The 21687-nt window shown below is 36.0% G+C and overlaps 1 protein-coding gene across 1 annotated transcript in view; it reads left to right on the forward strand.

Moving 5' to 3' along the window:
- Window positions 1-4118: 4118 nt before the first annotated feature.
- LOC110449942 overlaps window positions 4119-21687 on the forward strand; it is a 68285-nt gene continuing 50716 nt past the window's right edge. Inside the window, exons 1-5 of the mRNA XM_021497125.1 lie at window positions 4119-4244; window positions 18864-19050; window positions 19454-19678; window positions 19995-20261; window positions 21375-21493. Of these exons, the coding sequence (XP_021352800.1) occupies window positions 4197-4244; window positions 18864-19050; window positions 19454-19678; window positions 19995-20261; window positions 21375-21493 (846 nt within the window). The 5' untranslated portion in view covers window positions 4119-4196. The remainder of the gene's footprint in view (window positions 4245-18863; window positions 19051-19453; window positions 19679-19994; window positions 20262-21374; window positions 21494-21687) is intronic.

The following is a 21687-nucleotide window of genomic DNA, read 5'->3' on the forward strand; positions in this document are numbered from 1 at the left end:
GTATTCAGATAAGTATAATGCGACATGTTTGGTATACATGTTTTTATTTTACGTTTTTTGAAGAAACGATGTGACATGTTTGTATACATGATTTTTGTTCCCGTTGTTTTTTAAAGAAACAGACTATTTCAATTCATACTTATTTCAATTCATACTGTGGTATTACTGGTTTTTATTTGACTATTGAACGTTTGGTAAAAGCTTGCTGTATGTCTGGGTACTGAAATGCATTTTATAAAAGTTATTTACTTTTTTTATGGGGGGGCATATAGTGTTGCCCATGTCCGTCCCGTCCAGTCCCGTCCAGTCCAATCCATGAGTGGGGGGCATTTATGTCCTACAGACATTTTCTAGTTTATATCAAAGTTAGTCCAGAGGCTTGCAATATTTTGCCTTAGTATTATTGAATTGTTATAAGTATGATCTTAACACTCATACTTTTTTTCATTGTTTGCAAAAGTTTGAAAGTCAGCTAAGTTTTCCATCAACTGCCTTCTAATCAAAACCTTAATATTTTGTTTATATTTGGTAAATATTATTCTGAGATATCAAATGTTGATATACTTGACCATTTATAACAAGCTTTTAGGAATGTTAAAAAATTGGTATGTTGCTGGCATATATTTAAGAAGGGATTTTGCTTTTATAATAAGTCGGCCTTTTTTAAGAATGTTCTGAAACCCTATGTAAATAGATGTCATTGAATTGTGAAGTGCACTTTCAGGAGCACACTATAGCTATGTGTGTGCATATAGGTGTTTGTTTTTACAGTTTTAAATATCTCATTTCCTACAACACACTTCCAGGGGTTGATCTCGAATGCTTCCCTTTATCACCTCTCAGAAATAGTTACTTGACATGGCTTCTCTCATGCTACGTATACCCAGACATATGACCTTCCTTTTGTGACAGAAACAGGTTTAGTTTAGTGGGGGAGGGGGGGGGGGGGGCAGTTTAAACAATTTCTACTACTGAGAACTTATTCATGCATCAGGTGAAAGTGATTATAACTTATCAATGCCTTTGCCTGAATAGATTATAAAATGCGAGCCGTTCATGAATACCAGGTATTTACAAGGTAGACTGTATTAGCAGTGTAAGGGTACAGACAGTCTAATCAGGAGTCAATGGTTGATGTACGCTGTATAATGACATAACGTTCAGCTTGTATGGCAGGTAAGGCCGAAGCAAATCAGTGTTGGGTATTCTGCTTACCTCTCTAAAGAGATACAGGTAGGTAGGATTAGTGTTTTAATAATTTTTTTACAAAACTTACAATAATAAAATATACATATATTGTTTTTACAAAAGTTATGCAGAGGCAATGTTAAACTACAACAATGCTTACTTGAAGTTACTCCAAACATATTATAGGTTAGGCACAACACACAAAGACAGATAGGAAAATCAGAAACACATTTTTTTTCTCTAAGCAAATTTAAGGATCCCTGTACCACTGCCAAACACTGTAGCTACTCATTGGAAACTGTTTTTTCTGTATAGCTATAGCTTTTATAAATCTTTCTGAAAAACAAACCATACCTTGGGGAAATTTGATGTAAAATAAAAAAAATAACTAAACAAAATATAATCAAAAAGGTTTTGAATAAAAATTAGTGGTCATAGTTTAGGATTTGAACCCGGTACCTCTGTAACCGACTGAGAAACCTGGTCAACAGAAGTGTCTAGTGGCTCAACTTAATACCACAATTATATCCAAATGGAAGTTAAGGGGAGGTTATAATTACTGTACCTACGAAAAAAACACAGTGCAGTACTGGGACGGGGATCCTTAAAACCTGAATGATGTCTTTTGTTCAGATATCTTATTATTGCCTTTAAATGGTTTGTTGAAAGGTAACTTTATAATTGCATGTCTGGTTTTGTGGCGATTTATAGCTTTCAACTCGTTTAAAATGCTGTTAACTCATTCACCCCTGCATAATGAACTTGATTGAAACCTTTGATTTGGAAGAGTCCAAATGCATCTTCAGGGATAAATGAGTTGATTTTAAAATCTTTTCGGGATATTGTCATATAGAGTTTAGTGAATTGTTGTGGTTGTTTATGTGTAGTGACATAATTTGTATGTACATGGCAAGATTTGGAAATATATGTACAGTCAAATACAAGCAGGATGTATATTGGTCAGCCTGTGCACAATGCAGCATTCATTAGTAATATCCTCATTTGTGCATGTTGTGCAATATTTCAAGTACCGGTACATAGCTGACAAAAGAGTATTGTCATTGTCACCGTCACTGTACACTACCATTCACCGGAGCACGTACACCGCCTGGTCCCAGAACAGATTTACATACCAGTGTGTGTGTCAGCCGTCCTGTGACTGCATCAGTACCTATATGTAACCTTTGTCATTAACCCTTTCACCCCTATGTAACTTTAGTAGACTCTACCATGCATTGGTCTGGATGAGTCCATTTCGGTCTACAGTGGTGAAAGGGTTAAACATGATTGACTTTGAGTATTGACTTGTTCATCTGTATGGCTATATTTATCCATAACAGTTTGAAATATGGTAATGATCCTGATTTTTATCAAGGTCGACAATTTAAGGGGCCACATCATAGTGTTGGTGGTACTCTGGCCTCTTGACTGCATTCGATGGCAGGATGTGGTTGTGATCACCAGCAAAACACTTTACCCTTGTTGCTCAGTCCACTTCCTAAAATGCAGTATATTATGATCTGGATGAAATATTATAATTTCTGTACTGTAATATTCAGGTAGCATGGCACTTTAATTGAACTGTTAGAAATACAGGCCAATAACAAGCAGTACACAGATACAATTTCCAATACGCGCATGTGCACCTTCACACCTTGTGATATTGAGGCCCAAAAAGGGTTCCCATGGCTTTAGTGCTGGAGTAGAACCACTCCCAAATGCTCATAATTATAACATTATTACATAATGTCATCCCTTAATGTGAAGTACCTTGAGATTAGGTAGGGCGATATGTAAAATATGTACAATTATTGATAAACAATTGATCTTTACAAAAGATACCAACTGTGATGTGATTCATGTTGAGTTATCATAATACCTCTAAAGCTGCAAGGTATTTTACCCAATATCAAGTGTAGCTAGGTCTAGTGTATATAATTAGCATAAATGACCACATAACACTTTTGCAGATTACATGTATGGCACCTCTTGGTAAAATCCTTTATCTTAACTGATGTAATTGCTGTTTAGGAATTATACTAAATATTGTATACAACTTACTCATTATGATTTTCATTTTTGTTTGTAAGCACATTTTTATATACATTCTATAATATAACCAAATTCATTTGTATTCAAGACATTACTGATGCTGTTTAAAAATTAGCTGAGCAAATACTATTTGTAAATCTCCTTGAGGATATCCTGTCATGTGTTTGCAAACTAACAATATAAGGTGCGCATTTTGAGTTGACATCATTGGTAAATCAAAGTAACAGGGACTTGAGTTTTGTCTTGCACAAGTTCTGTGTCTCCAACCACTGCAATACAGATTTATTTGTTTATTTAGCACTTCATTCTATTTGCACACATATGGCATTGCTGGTAAATTACTCTGATCTGAATCTTTAAAGTCGTAAATTATGTTTCAACATTATTAGTCCAGTTGATAGGTCAGCCCTTTCAAATTTTAAGCTTCGAATCTTCAAGATCGGCTGTGCTGAATTTATTATAGGTAGTAAACATTGTAAGTAGGGCAAAGGTTGGTGTTATTTGTTAAAATGTTTGAGCAAGGGATCGTGAATTTTAGACAATACTTATTTGTTATGAAGTTTTAAAACTCATTGTGTGAAAGGGTAATATATTTTGCTGTGAAAGTTAATATTTGATTGAGATTTGATTGAGATTCAAATTTTTTCCTTTTTATATATTGTGCAGTATAAGCAGATTTTAAAGAAAACACTTCATTATGTGAACATTTTTATTCCCCGACTCACACTTGTTCATTGTTCATTGTTCAATCAAGGCCCCAGTGTCCTGCTAAACCACGCTTTTGCGTAACCACTTTCCACTTAAATGTGTGTTTCCTTCCTGGAGCTTGTCATATTCAGACCTAAAATTATGCTGCACTTGAGATAAGGGTATAAATACATAGTAAATAACTGGTAAAGTAGAGGTATCACTGATACGCGAGGGTATCACACTGTTCTATCATCTTCTCTACCACGATGCCATACACTAGCCGCCTCGAAATCAACGTTGGTCACCATGGTCAGGTAAGTTTGATGTCAGACATCAGCAACAATGGTCTACAGTTACAGGTCAGTTTGATGTCAGACATTAGCAACAATGGTATACAGTTACAGGTAAGTTTGATGTCAGACATCAGCAACAATGGTATGCAGTTACAGGGAAGTTTGATGTCAGACATCAGCAGGGGTGGTATGCAGTTACAGGTAAGTTTGATGTCAGACATCAGCAACAAAGGTATACAGTTAATGGTAAGTTTGATGTCAGACATCAGCCACAATGGTATACATTTACAAAATGATGTCATTAAATTAAATAGCATAAGCACACAATGCATTCTCTGTAGTTTATTCGTGTTATCTCAGATGATTGATGCCAACATCCTCTGGGATCTTATTTTGCAGGGAATGTAGCATAATTCCGACATCAACATTTCCATTGAACCTGTGCATGATGTGGCTTCTTGTGAATCAAGTTGAATTCCAGGTTGTAGAAAGTTTGAGTTTGCACTTCATTGAATGGTGTTTCTTTAACAACTATACTGATAGTGCTTGTCAAGTAGAGATCAAACTTGTTTACCAACCTGTATAGGTAGTTATATATAGACCTTGTCAATATTTCCTTGTTAGTGTCCAAGGTCATGATCAGGATCACTTCCAATATATTGTATGTATACTTTAGGGTTTCCGTAAGAATTTGTTTTACATAAGTGTTTATCAAAAAACTATTACTATAAAGCTTTCCATTTTGATCAGAAATTTCAGAGTGAAAATGAATTAGTGACAGCATATTTTGTTTTGATATGACTGAACAATATTTATAATGAATTGGTTTTTGTTTGCTTGCTTATTTGAAGAATGTACTCATGCACCCCTGTGTTGGTGTTCAAGGTTTAGGTCAAGATGCACTTGAAATTTTTTAAGCAGGATGCTGATATTCAGTGTAATGCTGATATTCAGTGTAAATGCAGTGTAATGATGATATTCAGTGTAATGCGGATATTCAGTGTAATGCTGATATTCAGTGTAATGCTGATATTCAGTGTATAATGCTGATATTCAGTGTAAATTCAGTGTAATGATGATATTCAGTGTAATGATGATATTCAGTGTAATGCGGATATTCAGTGTAATGCTGATATTCAGTGTAATGCAGATATTCAGTGTAGAGGATCGACCCATGTTTGATGTTGAAGTAATTAAAGTGAAAATAGACAAATACTTTGTCGTTTAAATACATTTTATTCCTTTTTGACCTAACTTTTTGCAAGAATTTACAGGTTAAGGTTTTGGTGCAAGAGTTAAAATTCGTTCATATCATATGAAAGATTTATAATAAGATGCAGATATTTTTCTTGAATGTTCCATCCCTAAGGCTTCAGCATTGGTGAAGTCAAATGAAAACTAAACATTTTCAGAATTGCATCTGTTTTTAACTTTAAAACATTTTTGACGAAACTCCATAATAGGTTTAGATGCAAATGTTGACGTAGACTAATATGATGTCAAAATTGTATATATACATTGTTTACAATCATTGTAGTATTAAAAAGTCTATAAGGGCCTGCCAAGACTTGGTGAAAGAGCTCACCGTTTGCAAACCCTATAGGTTAAAGTATTCAAGCAAGATTTTTCAGACCGTGTTGGATCACCAAAGTCAAGAGGCTCAGTTGACTATTCTAATGTTCAGGCAATTATACAGTGTGTATGAGCAATGAACTGTGTGGTTACCTATATTGTACAACAGAAACAAAAAATGCTCAAGATAACAAGACTACTTTAGCAACCTTACAGCATGTCAGGGTTAGACACTAACTGTTTTGGCTTGGTAGTCTACATGACTAGTTGAATAGAATATTTACTAGTCCTTACGTCAATGTATCTAGTCAAAGATTGCCTAATAAGGAAACATCGTGATCTACAGCACGAAACATCTCAAGTAGGGGACAGTCCCCGGAGCTTCAGATAACTACTGCCGGTGAATTTTTAGGAAAATTTTGACAATTATCATGCGATATATCTTATTTTAAGCACTTTTCTAAATTTTAAAAAGGAATATTCTTATCTTATAATCATATTTTTCACAAGTCCAATTAAAGGACCAGTTAGGTTAGGTGATTAACTAGTTCTTGCTGAAATCAACTAGTCCAGGACTAGCGGACTAGTGTTAGTGTCGACCCCTGCATGTTAAGATACATGTATTTCTATTGGTATTTGCTAATTCAAAATATATCACAAATATTCGAGCTGTATACGCTTTTCTTCCAAAGCGGTTTTAGGTTTATCATCCTGTCTGAATAGCTGATGTCATTTTGGATGTGATAATCCTGTGAACCTGACCATGTTAGTTATTTATAAGATACTGTGTAACGGAGTCGTGTAAAGTTATATTGGTCTATCAACATTCCTATAGATATCCAAGTACGAAAGGGGAATAATTTATAAGCTCACCTGCATTAAGGGCAAGTAAAGATATTAGCTTTATCTGGGTGTAGTGGTCTAGCTGTCTTTCAATCTTGTACTAAATAGGTAAAATGATCCCTAGACCACGGTGATACAACGCTGTATAAGGGAAAAAGGGTGTGGCCCCCTTTAAGTGCTGTAAGTAGGGCAGGGTCTAAAAGTACTAAAGTACTTGTACGGACTAACTTTTATTACAGACAAAGTACCTGTAACTTTAATAAGGTGATCAGTGTTCATTCAGTTCTAAAGGACATCAAACATCAGTGATGTCAATCACAATAGATAAGTATCATTGAATATTTTTATGGCCCCGCCATAAAATGGGGGGGGGGGGAATATAGTGTTGCCCATGTCCGTCCCATCCCTTCCCATCCCTTCCTGTCCCGTCCTGTCATGTTGCGTCGCGTTGCATCCCATCCCATCCATGAGTGGGGGCATTTATGTCTTACAGACTTTATCTAGTTTAAAAAAAATTCACAAGCATTTATCTACGAGACCAGTTTAGAACAGTTTGATTGTTTATGTTCTATACTTATCATGTTTTTCTCATTTATCAATTTGACCACAGAGCTTTAAGCTTGCACAGCCAGCTTTTAATAATTTTGCAATCCAAATGAGCAAATTTACATGCTTAACTACATTTTCCATTTTAAATTGTTTTGATGGTTTCTGATGTTCTTATCCATCAAATCGATCATAGATTTAGAAAACTTATTAATATATAGAGTGATTTCCCAATGAGAAGCTAGCACTAATAACCTTCTTCATTATGAAATCAAAATGAGCAATAAAATTACTCCTACCCTACTAGCACTTTCAAAACAATTTGGTTATTCTAATCGTATGTCCAAGTGGTTAACCCTTTCACCCCTATGTAACTTTAGTAGACTCTACCATGCATTGATCTGGATGAGTCCATTATGGTCTACAGTGGTGAATGGGTTAAGGCGTCCGACAGTCTGCTTCATGTACCTCTAGCCCTCCATCACTGGGTCACGGGTTCGAGACCTATGTGGAGCAGTCGTCAGGTACTGACCGTAGGTCGGTGTTTTTTCTCCGGGAACTCTGGCTTTCCTCCTCCGCCGAAACCTGGCACGTCCTTAAATGAACATAGCTGTTAATGGGACATAAACCACAAACAAACAAAAAAACTAATTGTACAGATTTTCTTTACTTGTTTGATCATGTGATCGAGTCACTCTGGAAGCAGGAATATATGCTTTGCATTGGCTCCATAAGTTTTGAACAGTTTTAGATGTTCTGATGAAATTTTAATCACAATGGTAGTGCAAGACTGCACTTTAGCCATTAAGTGTTCAATGTATATATATAGCTACCTTTGATCTTGTGGTCTGGTCTGTATCATAGTGATGGTTTCCATGGTCTCATGAAAATACATAAAGACCAAACCTATAGGTTAGGGAAGGGTTAATTTCTTTGCAATTATAACTCTCCAATTCAGCTGCTACAGTATCCATTGGTAGTTACTGGTTTCCCTGAGATTTCAACATCAGTTTTGTGGATATGATTGTATGTAGTAATAATAATAATAATAATATGCAACATTTATATGTGTGTAGTAACATATTGTAGCGTCTGGAGACTCTGGCTCTTAATTGTTAATACTACGTCATCTAGCTATAGGAAGCCTGGTTATTACTGCTGTTATTTAGAATGTTGACTCCTTGGTATCTTACATGGTTAATGTTGAATTCTTGTTATCAGCGACCAGCAGATAAAACTGGACAAAACATTACAGCAATCTTTTACAATGCAGATTTCTATTTCCATTGCCCCACAACCAATCAAAATGATAATTTGGTGGCAGGAACATATTTTTGAATGTTAGAAGCAGATTTTTTATAATCTCTGCAGAATGTTAGGTGGAGGTATCTCAGCCTGTCTGACAATGCCGGCCATGCATCTGCACATGCCATATTTCTAGATGAGATTTTTATTGGACTGCATATCTCTCATTTTCCATATGATCTCTTTCAAACTTAGCATGGTATTTAGTATCATGTGCTCATGTGCCGTTGTGCATCCCATTTTGTTTGGTTATTCCAAAGGATGTTACCAGAGTTATTGTTACGGGGTACCTATCATGGTTACTGTTTTGTCATTGCAGAAGGGTGATTTACTTTTAATCTGTCTAAGCTGCTGTAAGAAAAGTTCATATATACAGGTAACCACATGATTACCTTAAAGGTCATGGGTCATATAAACAGGCAACCATGTGGTTACCTTAAAGGTCACAGGTCATATAAACACGTAACCATGTGATCACCTAAAAGGTCACAGGTCATATAAACCTGTAACCATGTGATAACCTAAAAGGTCACAGGTCATATCAACCTGTAACCATGTGATAACCTAAAAGGTCACAGGTCATATAAACACGTAACCATGTGATTACCTAAAAGGTCACAGGTCATATAAACATGTAACCATGTGATTACCTAAAAGGTCACAGGTCATATAAACAAGTAACCATGTGATTACCTAAAAGGTCACAGGTCATATAAACATGTAACCATGTGATTACCTAAAAGGTCACAGGTCATCTAAACACGTAACCATGTGATAGCCTACTATTATGTATTCCATCCCAATCCCAAATTCTCAGAAGTTTGAGGGGTATATAATACTGGCATACACACACTATACCCATCTCCATATATATGACCCTTGCTGTTTCATTAAGGTCATAGGATTGTGTCACCATTTCTCAGTAGAATTTCTTCAAATTTTGTAGTTATATATTTCTTTAAAGTAAAGAAAATTTTCTGCCACAAAAAATTATAGGTTGTCAGAATTTTAAGGATTTTAAATGGAAATTTATGTAAAAAGGAGTAAAATTTGAAAAAAAAAATGAAAGACAATATTTTTACAAAATAATGTCAATAAAAATGATACTGACATATATTAGTATCGCATTAATGTTTATCAATTTAATAAATGCTGATATTGTGTAAAATTTATCCTCTATACACGATATAAAAATTGACATTTTATAATAAAACCATATACACATAGTAATTGCAGGCAAGAGTTATCGTTCTTGAAAAAACATCACAGTAGTGAAATAGGTAGCCGGCTTCCTGAAGTACAGAAAAATGGACACATGTGACTCATTGATAAAAAAAAACCTGAATTAATACCTGGATTGCTTTGAAATACTTTGATATTGAGAGAACACACTGTTCTGTCAATAATAAGCATACAATATTCATCAGTTTAATATTAAACATTAGAATTTGCGGAAATTGTGATACTGTCTCCCTACATTGGATTTTCATCAAGGGATGTACTTCCTGTTTCCGTTTATCAATACAATCCAATGACCTTAAGCCCCATCAAACAAATGTTTTGTATATTTTAGATATGCTTAGTGTAGAATGTTAAAAATATATATATTTAAATGAAAAAAATATGTTATATCTTTGAAAGAAATATTTTTTATTATTGTCAAGGACACAAAGTTTATGTTCCATAGCTTAAACAGCTAATATAACAGTTTAATCTAAATGGACATGTGCTTATAACCCATTGAACTATCTCTGATAAAATAATGGAAGGCAAAACAATTATTGATTTAATATATTTTGTTACATGTATGTTTTATGCTAACCTCTATCATGTATATACTGTATATGTAATGACCATCCTGCTGCTGTTATCTTTCCTATATCCTGAACCATATCCTGAACGGATCTGGACAGACTCACTGTCTGACAGCGACAATATCCACACATATACCACTTACTGACACAGGAAACAAATCAATGTTATCACAAGCACACCAGTTAATAACATCCCGTTCAGACTATGCTATCTCCCTCTAATACTGACATCCCTTTCAGACCATGCTATCTCCCTCTAATACTGACATCCCATTCAGACCATGCTATCTCCCTCTAATACTGACATCCCATTCAGACCATGCTATCTCCCTCTAATACTGTCATCCCGTTCAGACCATTCTATCTCCCTCTAATACTGACATCCCGTTCAGACCATGCTATCTCTCTCTAATACTGACATCCCATTCAGACCATGCTATCTCCCTCTAATACTGACATCCCATTCAGACCATGCTATCTCCCTCTAATACTGACATCCCGTTCAGACCATGCTATCTCCCTCTAATACTGACATCCCTTTCAGACCATGCTATCTCCCTCTAATACCGACATACCGTTCAGACCATGCTATCTCCCTCTAATACCGACATACCGTTCAGACCATGCTTTCTCCCTCTAATACCCAGAAATCCTGTTCAGACCATGCTATCTCCCTGTTTTAATGTTAATGTCTCTAGTTGACTGTTATATTGTTAGTGTATCTAGTTGGCTGTTATAATGTTAGTGTCTCTAGTTGACTGTTATAATGTTAGTGTCTCTAGTTGGTTGTTATAATGTTAGTGTCTCTAGTTGACTGTTAAAATGTTATTGTCTCTAGTTGACTGTTACAATGTTATTGTCTCTAGTTGGCTGTTATAATGTTAGTGTCTCTAGTTGACTGTTATAATGTTATTGTCTCTAGTTAGCTGTTATAATGTTAATGTCTCTAGTTGGCTGTTATAGTGTTAGTGTCTCTAGTTGACTGTTATAATGTTAATGTCTCTAGTTGACTGTTACAATGTTAGTGTCTCTAGTTGACTGTTACAATGTTAGTGTCTCTAGTTAGCTGTTATAATGGTAATGTCTCTAGTTAGCTGTTATAATGGTAATGTCTCTAGTTGACTGTTATAGTGTAAGTGTCTCTAGTTGACTGTTATAATGTTAGTGTCTCTAGTTGACTGTTATAATGTTAGTGTCTCTAGTTGACTGTTATAATGTTAGTGTCTCTAGTTGACTGTTATAATGTTAGTGTCTCTAGTTGACTGTTATAATGTTAGTGTCTCTAGTTGACTGTTATAATGTTAGTGTCTCTAGTTGACTGTTATAATGTTAGTGTCTCTAGTTGACTGTTATAATGTTAGTGTCTCTAGTTGACTGTTATAATGTTAGTGTCTCTAGTTGACTGTTATAATGTTAGTGTCTCTAGTTGACTGTTATAATGTTAGTGTCTCTAGTTGACTGTTATAATGTTAGTGTCTCTAGTTGACTGTTATAATGTTAGTGTCTCTAGTTGGCTGTTATAATGTTAGTGTCTCTAGTTGGCTGTTATAATGTTAGTGTCTCTAGTTGGCTGTTATAATGTTAGTGTCTCTAGTTGGCTGTTATAATGTTAGTGTCTCTAGTTGGCTGTTATAATGTTAGTGTCTCTAGTTGGCTGTTATAATGTTAGTGTCTCTAGTTGGCTGTTATAATGTTAGTGTCTCTAGTTGGCTGTTATAATGTTAGTGTCTCTAGTTGGCTGTTATAATGTTAGTGTCTCTAGTTGGCTGTTATAATGTTAGTGTCTCTAGTTGGCTGTTATAATGTTAGTGTCTCTAGTTGGCTGTTATAATGTTAGTGTCTCTAGTTGGCTGTTATAATGTTAGTGTCTCTAGTTGGCTGTTATAATGTTAGTGTCTCTAGTTGGCTGTTATAATGTTAGTGTCTCTAGTTGGCTGTTATAATGTTAGTGTCTCTAGTTGGCTGTTATAATGTTAGTGTCTCTAGTTGGCTGTTATAATGTTAGTGTCTCTAGTTGGCTGTTATAATGTTAGTGTCTCTAGTTGGCTGTTATAATGTTAGTGTCTCTAGTTGGCTGTTATAATGTTAGTGTCTCTAGTTGGCTGTTATAATGTTAGTGTCTCTAGTTGGCTGTTATAATGTTAGTGTCTCTAGTTGGCTGTTATAATGTTAGTGTCTCTAGTTGGCTGTTATAATGTTAGTGTCTCTAGTTGGCTGTTATAATGTTAGTGTCTCTAGTTGGCTGTTATAATGTTAGTGTCTCTAGTTGGCTGTTATAATGTTAGTGTCTCTAGTTGGCTGTTATAATGTTAGTGTCTCTAGTTGGCTGTTATAATGTTAGTGTCTCTAGTTGGCTGTTATAATGTTAGTGTCTCTAGTTGGCTGTTATAATGTTAGTGTCTCTAGTTGGCTGTTATAATGTTAGTGTCTCTAGTTGGCTGTTATAATGTTAGTGTCTCTAGTTGACTGTTATAATGTTAGTGTCTCTAGTTGGCTGTTATAATGTTAGTGTCTCTAGTTGGCTGTTATAATGTTAGTGTCTCTAGTTGGCTGTTATAATGTTAGTGTCTCTAGTTGGCTGTTATAATGTTAGTGTCTCTAGTTGGCTGTTATAATGTTAGTGTCTCTAGTTGGCTGTTATAATGTTAGTGTCTCTAGTTGGCTGTTATAATGTTAGTGTCTCTAGTTGGCTGTTATAATGTTAGTGTCTCTAGTTGGCTGTTATAATGTTAGTGTCTCTAGTTGGCTGTTATAATGTTAGTGTCTCTAGTTGGCTGTTATAATGTTAGTGTCTCTAGTTGGCTGTTATAATGTTAGTGTCTCTAGTTGGCTGTTATAATGTTAGTGTCTCTAGTTGGCTGTTATAATGTTAGTGTCTCTAGTTGGCTGTTATAATGTTAGTGTCTCTAGTTGGCTGTTATAATGTTAGTGTCTCTAGTTGGCTGTTATAATGTTAGTGTCTCTAGTTGGCTGTTATAATGTTAGTGTCTCTAGTTGGCTGTTATAATGTTAGTGTCTCTAGTTGGCTGTTATAATGTTAGTGTCTCTAGTTGGCTGTTATAATGTTAGTGTCTCTAGTTGGCTGTTATAATGTTAGTGTCTCTAGTTGGCTGTTATAATGTTAGTGTCTCTAGTTGGCTGTTATAATGTTAGTGTCTCTAGTTGGCTGTTATAATGTTAGTGTCTCTAGTTGGCTGTTATAATGTTAGTGTCTCTAGTTGGCTGTTATAATGTTAGTGTCTCTAGTTGGCTGTTATAATGTTAGTGTCTCTAGTTGGCTGTTATAATGTTAGTGTCTCTAGTTGGCTGTTATAATGTTAGTGTCTCTAGTTGGCTGTTATAATGTTAGTGTCTCTAGTTGGCTGTTATAATGTTAGTGTCTCTAGTTGGCTGTTATAATGTTAGTGTCTCTAGTTGGCTGTTATAATGTTAGTGTCTCTAGTTGGCTGTTATAATGTTAGTGTCTCTAGTTGGCTGTTATAATGTTAGTGTCTCTAGTTGGCTGTTATAATGTTAGTGTCTCTAGTTGGCTGTTATAATGTTAGTGTCTCTAGTTGGCTGTTATAATGTTAGTGTCTCTAGTTGGCTGTTATAATGTTAGTGTCTCTAGTTGGCTGTTATAATGTTAGTGTCTCTAGTTGGCTGTTATAATGTTAGTGTCTCTAGTTGGCTGTTATAATGTTAGTGTCTCTAGTTGGCTGTTATAATGTTAGTGTCTCTAGTTGGCTGTTATAATGTTAGTGTCTCTAGTTGGCTGTTATAATGTTAGTGTCTCTAGTTGGCTGTTATAATGTTAGTGTCTCTAGTTGACTGTTATAGTGTTAGTGTCTCTAGTTGACTGTTACATTGTTAGTATCTCTAGTTGGCTGTTATAATGTTAGTGTCTCTAGTTGGCTGTTACAATGTTAGTGTCTCTAGTTGACTGTTACAATGTTAGTGTCTCTAGTTGACTGTTATAATGTTAGTGTCTCTAGTTGGTTGTTATAATGTTAGTGTCTCTAGTTGACTGTTATAATGTTAGTGTCTCTAGTTGACTGTTACAATGTTAGTGTCTCTCGTTAGCTGTTATAATGGTAATGTCTCTAGTTGACTGTTATAATGTTAATGTCTCTATAGTTGGCTGTTATAATGTTAGTGTATGAAGTAAATGGTGTTACATTCTTACAGGCTACTCAGTACCAGCTTGTGCATCATGAATTGTACTTCCTATTGACGGTCAACTCATGATCATGTATATTGTTTTTCCCTCTTGGTCAAGTTGTTGTCGTGCAGATGACAACTCCATTTCCTTTTAAGGGTTAATTAGTTTATTGGACTGAGATTTTTGTGCTTTGATTTTCACTGTAGAAATTCTTTTATTTCTCTCAAAGACCATTGATTTTACATTGGAGATTAGTTAGAGACTTTGTTTACTGGGATTTGCTGTGTAGTAAGTTGCTGTGTTATCCTTCACAAGTTGTTCTGAGGTTTGTTTGCTTGTGTAAGACTTAAAGACAGTGACAATGAGTTACTATGATGCAGTCACAGACACATGGATGAATGAGGATCCCAAGAAAATAGTGGTCCCTAAGGAGGAGAAGAAGGATGATGCCCCCCAACCTGTAGTCCAGCCGGTCAAACCAAGGCCAGTGAGTGGTTAAGGATGTGTAGCCAATCACAGATTCTCTTGACCTCTGCCGTACAAATATCATAGCTGGGACAAAATGATGGCTAGCTCCTTCCAGCAGTTGCAGCATATCTTACAGATTTATTGGTTGATTTCTTTGAAATATTGTACACAACTTAATAGTTATAATTCTCAACAAAAAGGATCAAGGATATTGTAATGTTATTGTATGACCTGACCAATTTCAACTAATCACTTACAGAAAAAGCTGTACCATGTAAATGTATGTGCATTTTGTATAAGTTTCACATTATTGACAGACTTTTTTGGAAATCGATAAAGATTTTATCGTGATTCAGAGAGATGATCCCATTGAACTGCTGTTTTGATGAATCATTAGTTCACTGAACCTTAGGGTACAGACTACGTAGAATTTCACTATCTGTATTCTGTTTTCTGTGTTCCATATGTACTACCGAACCTAAAGGGACTGTAGGTCGAGTCTCTCTATCTGTATTCTGTTTTCTGTGTTCCAATATGTACTACCGAACCTAGAGGGACTGTAGGTCGAGTCTCTCTATCTGTATTCTGTTTTCTGTGTTCCATATGTACTACCAAACCTAAAGAGACTGTAGGTTGAGTCTCTCTATCTGTATTCTGTTTTCTGTATGCCATATGTCCTACCAAACCTAAAGGGACTGTAGGTCGAGTCTCTATATCTGTATTCTGTTTTCTGTGTTCCATGTGTACTACCGAACCTAAAGGGACTGTAGGTCGAGTCTCTATATCTGTATTCTGTTTTCTGTGTTCCAATATGTACTACCGAGCCTAGAGGGACTGTAGGTCGAGTCTCTCTATCTGTGTTCTGTTTTCTGTGTTCCATATGTACTACCAACCCTAAAGGGACTGTAGGTCGAGTCTCTCTATCTGTATTCTGTTTTCTGTATTCCATATGTACTACCGAACCTAAAGGGACTAGGTCGAGTCTCTCTATCCGTATTCTGTTTTCTGTGTTCCATATGTACTACCAAACCTAAAGGGACTGTAGGTCGAGTCTCTCTATCCGTATTCTGTTTTCTGTGTTCCAATTACCGAACCTAAAGGGACTCTAGGTTGAGTCTCTCTATTCGTATTTTGTATTCCAACCCCTTGCTTCCCATATTATATATATTTTTTATTTCATTTTTCTTACCATCTGAAAAGTTTGTCTGTGGCTTGTCTCCTATATTACTTCACCTGGAATTTCCATATATGATCTACACATACATTTTGGGATGGCGGAGTATTACATTCTTGAAATATGTCACTGACCAAACTAGTTTAAAATAAACTGTTGGAGGTATATTCCCTTTACTATCATGTTATTGTATAGATGTGGGTCATCAGTAGCAATTAAACCCCAGACGGCTGTCATTTATAGGGACACAGTCAATCTGAGGCTCTTTTTGTTTCACAGTATAAAATACATGTACATTGTACAAGCGTAATAATGATGAATGGGTGTCTTCCCTTGGCCTATGTAAGTCGGTCAACACTAACACCAGATACCCTGTTATATATGTTTGCCCCTGACCAAATGGTTATGCCCTTTTCCATCCAGCGCCGAAACTGTTGAACCACAGTACTTATTTTAACGTTTTAATTTGTTATACAAGTTGGTTGGCTTAGGTCTGTTATGGAGAAAACTGTGTTAATTATTGCGATCAAAGTTCACAGGTGTTTGGATCCAGTCCACTGTGAAGTGTTTATTGACTTCCTGGTTAAATGTTTGTTGATTTACATTGTCCAAGAACTAAAATGTTCCATGAAGTTTCAATACCTAAGTACAATAGTTTGACGATGAAGCAACAGCGAGATCAGTAGAGTCAATATTGTACGTGTACTCCTAATAAAGCAAGTTATCATTGATTAACATCATACACATCATATACACCATACCGTACCATAGGAGGCATATGGTAGTCTGGTGGTAGGACGCCTGGCTCGTGACCGAAGAGTTGATCAGGGTTCGAGTCAAATTCGGCACAGCACTATGTTGTATCTTTGAGCAAGATACTTTACTTTGCTTGTTCCAGTCTACTCAGCTGTAAATGAGTATGTGATTGGGTAGTGCTAGAATTGTTGAATGCTAGCTGTTAGCGCCGAAAATGGTAGCTCCGGGAGTTGAGAAAGGTATTGGCTGGTTGCAAAAGCCCTATAACCATGGATAATAATTTGTAAACCGCTTTGAGACGACCTACGAACTAGGTTGTGATAAAGCTGTATATGAGAACCTTGAATTATTATTATAATTAAAAGTTATAAAGAGTTTATCATCCTAGATGATGCTGACACACAGCGGTTACACAGAACATCTTCAAACCTAGTTAGTATACAAATACAACTTGGGAAGACGGTGTAGTTCCGAGATGAGCCTACTGCCAGTAAAATTGATCCCTTATAAGACTAGAGGTTTTCAGTAAATGACTGTGTATTCCCTCGTTATAATACATACTTGAAATAATGACCCTTTTCCTGTCAGCTGTCCATATTGATGCATGTACAATTGCGATGTTGGCAAATGGTTGCAATCGTATCTCGTATTATTGTGTATGAAATTAAAATCAAATGTAATAAATTGTGTTGTCATGGACTCTAAATCACCTTATTTAAATCATGAATCAAATAGTTGAAAGTAAACACAAAAATCAGAATCAAATGAAAACACTAAAATGTACTGTTTCAAGGTCATCGCCCTGCCCTTTTCAAATCCCAGCTATATGGCACTGCTAGTCTTATTGAATACTCAAATAAGGTATCAAAATTTTAAAAAGCTATAAATTAAACTGCTAAATAATCCTTAAATGTATCAGCTTGAACACAAACACTTTTTAATTAAATATAGATTTATTTTGATATTATGAAATTGAATTCTGAAAACAACAAATCACAAAACTTTTATGGTGTGCAAAAGATTAAAAAGAAATGCAGTTCTTTGAATCAACTCCATAGATTACATATAGTTACATGAATTGATGAAACACAGTGGTTAGAAATCTGGAGTTAAAAATCAGAACCTATGATTTGCAGGTTGTCAGATGTATTTTCTGTCATTACAAACATTCTTTTATTACATACCTATGCACAAGGTGTACATTTGTACTTTTTGACTTTATTTGGGATTATGTGCAAGAAAAAAATATAAACTTTTTGGGCAATTGAGATTTTGACTTAATGTAGTTGACCTATTGTGTGTCACATTCCTTAAATTAATTATCAGGTTAGATTTGTTTTCTGGTCCAACAGGGGTTTAAAACCACAGTTTATACAAAATAGGTTCCCCTTCACCCAAGGGTGCTTCTTCCCAAATTTGCATTTCATTCCTTCACAACTTACATTAATGTCTATCATGACTGACAGGTTTTATTTAAAGAGGATTTTGGAAGTTACTGCAATCATTCGAATTATCTGAAATTTCTAAGTATTGCACTAAGAGTGCTGATTAGATTTTCAGGTTGAGGATCTGGTAAGTCTAAAAGTATCATTACACTGAGACCAGGACCAAGCTGATGTTCTATGCTCCAGCCCAATTTCTGGTTTCTGGCACACTTTTTTCAATTTTCGCAATTTTTAATGATCTGGAGAAATTTAATGGAGAGACTTGAAGCCAAACAACATTTTCAGTGTCTTAATTGTCTTGACCTCTGGCTGTTTCACAGTGATTACTAAGTGTTAAAGTCAGCAACTCATGCTGTAGAGATACAATGTAGAGCTATCAGGAAAAATTTGACTGACAGTGAATTTATTTTGCTCAGTTTTACAGCCAAAAGTGTCTTATTTTCCCAAAATGACCAGAAACGGAGAATATGTTCCCAATTTCAATACAAATTCATATAGGAACAGTCTGTTGTAAAACTAATTAAACAAAAACACTGAAGTCTTATGTAAGAAATGCGGATCTCTTTGTCTTTGCAGCCTGTGTTATGCATGGGAAGGTACAATGTAGGTATAGGCAACAGGAGGAGACGGGGCCATGCCAGACGTCAACGCATTCCTCTCTTTTTTCAAGACTGGTTGAGGGGTCGGTGTATGCATGTCTACAGTGACAAAGATGAGAAACCTGTGGACCCAGAACGCGATGACGAGGACTCTTCTGATGATGGTAACTATGTGGAATATTTAACTCATTCACCCCTGGAGATACATTTGAACTCTTCCAACTCAAAGGTTGGAATAGTCAGTCATGAAATTTCAGTCAGGGTTGAATAAGTTTAAGTTGCGACTCTGCTGATTCAGTGTTCATTCTAAATCAAAGTTATTTAGTTCTCTGAAACATAAATTTTATCAATTGTCGACAAAACATACAAGTATTTATTATCATGATCAGCATTAATGTCCAGTGCATAAGCAGATTTGTTGCAGATATTTAAGTCTACCTAGATGTGTAAGTTGGTATGTATATGTACCAACAAAAGAATGAAACTCTTCCACTCCACATCGGATGGAGGCATTGATTCATTATCGTAAGTAATTACGATCCACCCGTCCCACTCTTTGTCTTACAGAGGTTAACGAGGTGGTTAGGAAGCTCCTAACAGTGAAGGCTGTCCGGTTCAATATCCAGGACAATTCTAGAGCCCATCACACAAACGAATATGACCTCACGGAGAAAGATGCTGACAAGGCCCCTAGTCTGGTCGTCCGACGTGGTCAGCCCTTTGACATCGACATCGACTTTGAGCGCAAATTTGATGAAAGCAAGGAGGACATGAAACTTGTATTTGCGACTGGTAAATTGCTTTAAGTGAAAATTCCTTGATTCGTTCCTGATTCTTCAATAAGCAAGGGACACTGTTTTCAGTGTATCTCTCTGACTGTCAGTCCTTCCATCTTTTACAAATTAGTGGACGTTAACTTCTCAAAATATTTATAGGATTCAGTCGAACTTGGGATAATTATTGTTAACCCTTTCACCAATGTAGACCATAATGGACTCATCTATATCAATGCATGGCAGAGTCTACTAAAGTTACATAGGGGTGAAAGGGTTAATGGTGATGGCTTATTGATACAGTGTAATCAGTTTATAACCCCATCAATCTACAGGTAAATCTCCCTCCATCATCAATGGTACCAAGGTAGAGATTATTCTCTCCAAGGAAGACTTGCCTGGTAAATGGGGTGCCGCCATTAAAGAGAAGAAAGGGAACACTGTGAAACTCAAAATCTTCACCCCGCCCACCTGTTATGTAGGCAAGTGGTGTTTCCAGGTGAGGGCCTTCAGCAAGTCTCCCAAGCCAGACCAAACGTCAGTGTGTAAAGTCTACGCCCACTCACAACTCATCTACATGCTGTTTAACCCCTGGTGTAAAGGTGAGTAGTCATTCTCAGGTGTAAATTAAAGATGAGTGGTTTATGTGTCAGGTGTAAATTAAAGGTGAGTGGTCAGTCTCGGGTGTAAATTAAAGGTGAGTTGTCAGTCTCGGGTGTAAATTAAAGGTGAATAGTCAGTCTCAGGTGTAAGTTAAAGGTGAGTGGTTTGTGTGACAGGTGTAACTTAAAGGTGAGTGGTTTATGTGTCAGGTGTAACATAAAGGTGAGTGGTTTATGTGTCAGGTGTAACCTAAAGGTGAGTGTTATATGTGTCAGGTGTAAATTAAAGGTGAGTGGTTTATGAGTCAGACATAAATTAAAGGTGAGTGGTCAGTCTCAGGTGTAAATTAAAGGTGAGTAGTCAGTCTCAGGTGTAAATTAAAGGTGAGTAGTCAGTCTCAGGTGTAAATTAAAGGTGAGTTGTCAGTCTCAGGTGTAAATTAAAGATGAGTGGTTGGTGCATGAATTGCACAGATGAGTGAGGTGCTCAGGTCAGAGGTTCAAAGGTGAGAAGAAGTCTGTACATATTTAACTAAGATAAAAGTATTTATATTTTTGTGTAGATTAAAAATCGAATTTAACATGAACAGTCAAACTTCAATAAATCAAGTTTTGAAGATTCAAATTTCTTGATGTGGCAAAGCTATAGCAAAGTCCGGATTTTTTCCCCTTATATATCAAACTTTTATGGGTGGAATATTTCCAGATAGAGTTTGAAATATCGAAGTTTGACTGTATTTGTACAATGCCAATGCTCAGGTAAACTTAGAGTCTGTGCATATTTCCTAAGAATACAGACATGCACAATACTCAAATCAAGTTAAAAGATAATGCTTTGAGAATTCGTACAGAATTTGAAATTATGTTGAACAGTCATGAAGTAATATTTAAACCATGAGTGTACATGTGTAGGAAGAATCACGGCTGACAGCAGATATGTTCTATGGGTCACTAGAGTAGGTGCTATGGTGAGTGTCTAGAATCTAGACCATGATTTGTATAATACTAAATGATGACAAATAAGTGTCTAGTGACCATTTGAGGTTTTTTGTTCAGCATATGGCCACACAAGTTGACATGTTGACAATTGACCGTATAAGTTATGTCAAACAGATGACCAGGTGTATCACCATGACAACCACTTGCTGGAAGAATATGTGCTCAACGAAACTGGCAAGATTTTCTGTGGGAACAGCAACCGATTCAGTGGCAGGGTCTGGAACTTTGGCCAGGTGTGTAGAGAAGAAAATCTGTTCCTCTATGTTAAATTCTCCAATCCTACTCTGTACATGGATTTCTGTTAACAGAATGGGTATCACTCAATCTTGAGTTAAAAAGTGCCATCAGCTCTGAAGTTAAAATATGTTGTTACCATATTGTCACTATCATGAAATATTTAATATAAAAGTACTTTTCTACAAAAGTA

The sequence above is a fragment of the Mizuhopecten yessoensis genome, unplaced genomic scaffold (assembly GCF_002113885.1).
Source record: "Mizuhopecten yessoensis strain PY_sf001 unplaced genomic scaffold, ASM211388v2 scaffold4839, whole genome shotgun sequence".
NCBI classification, from domain to species: Eukaryota; Metazoa; Mollusca; class Bivalvia; order Pectinida; family Pectinidae; genus Mizuhopecten; species Mizuhopecten yessoensis.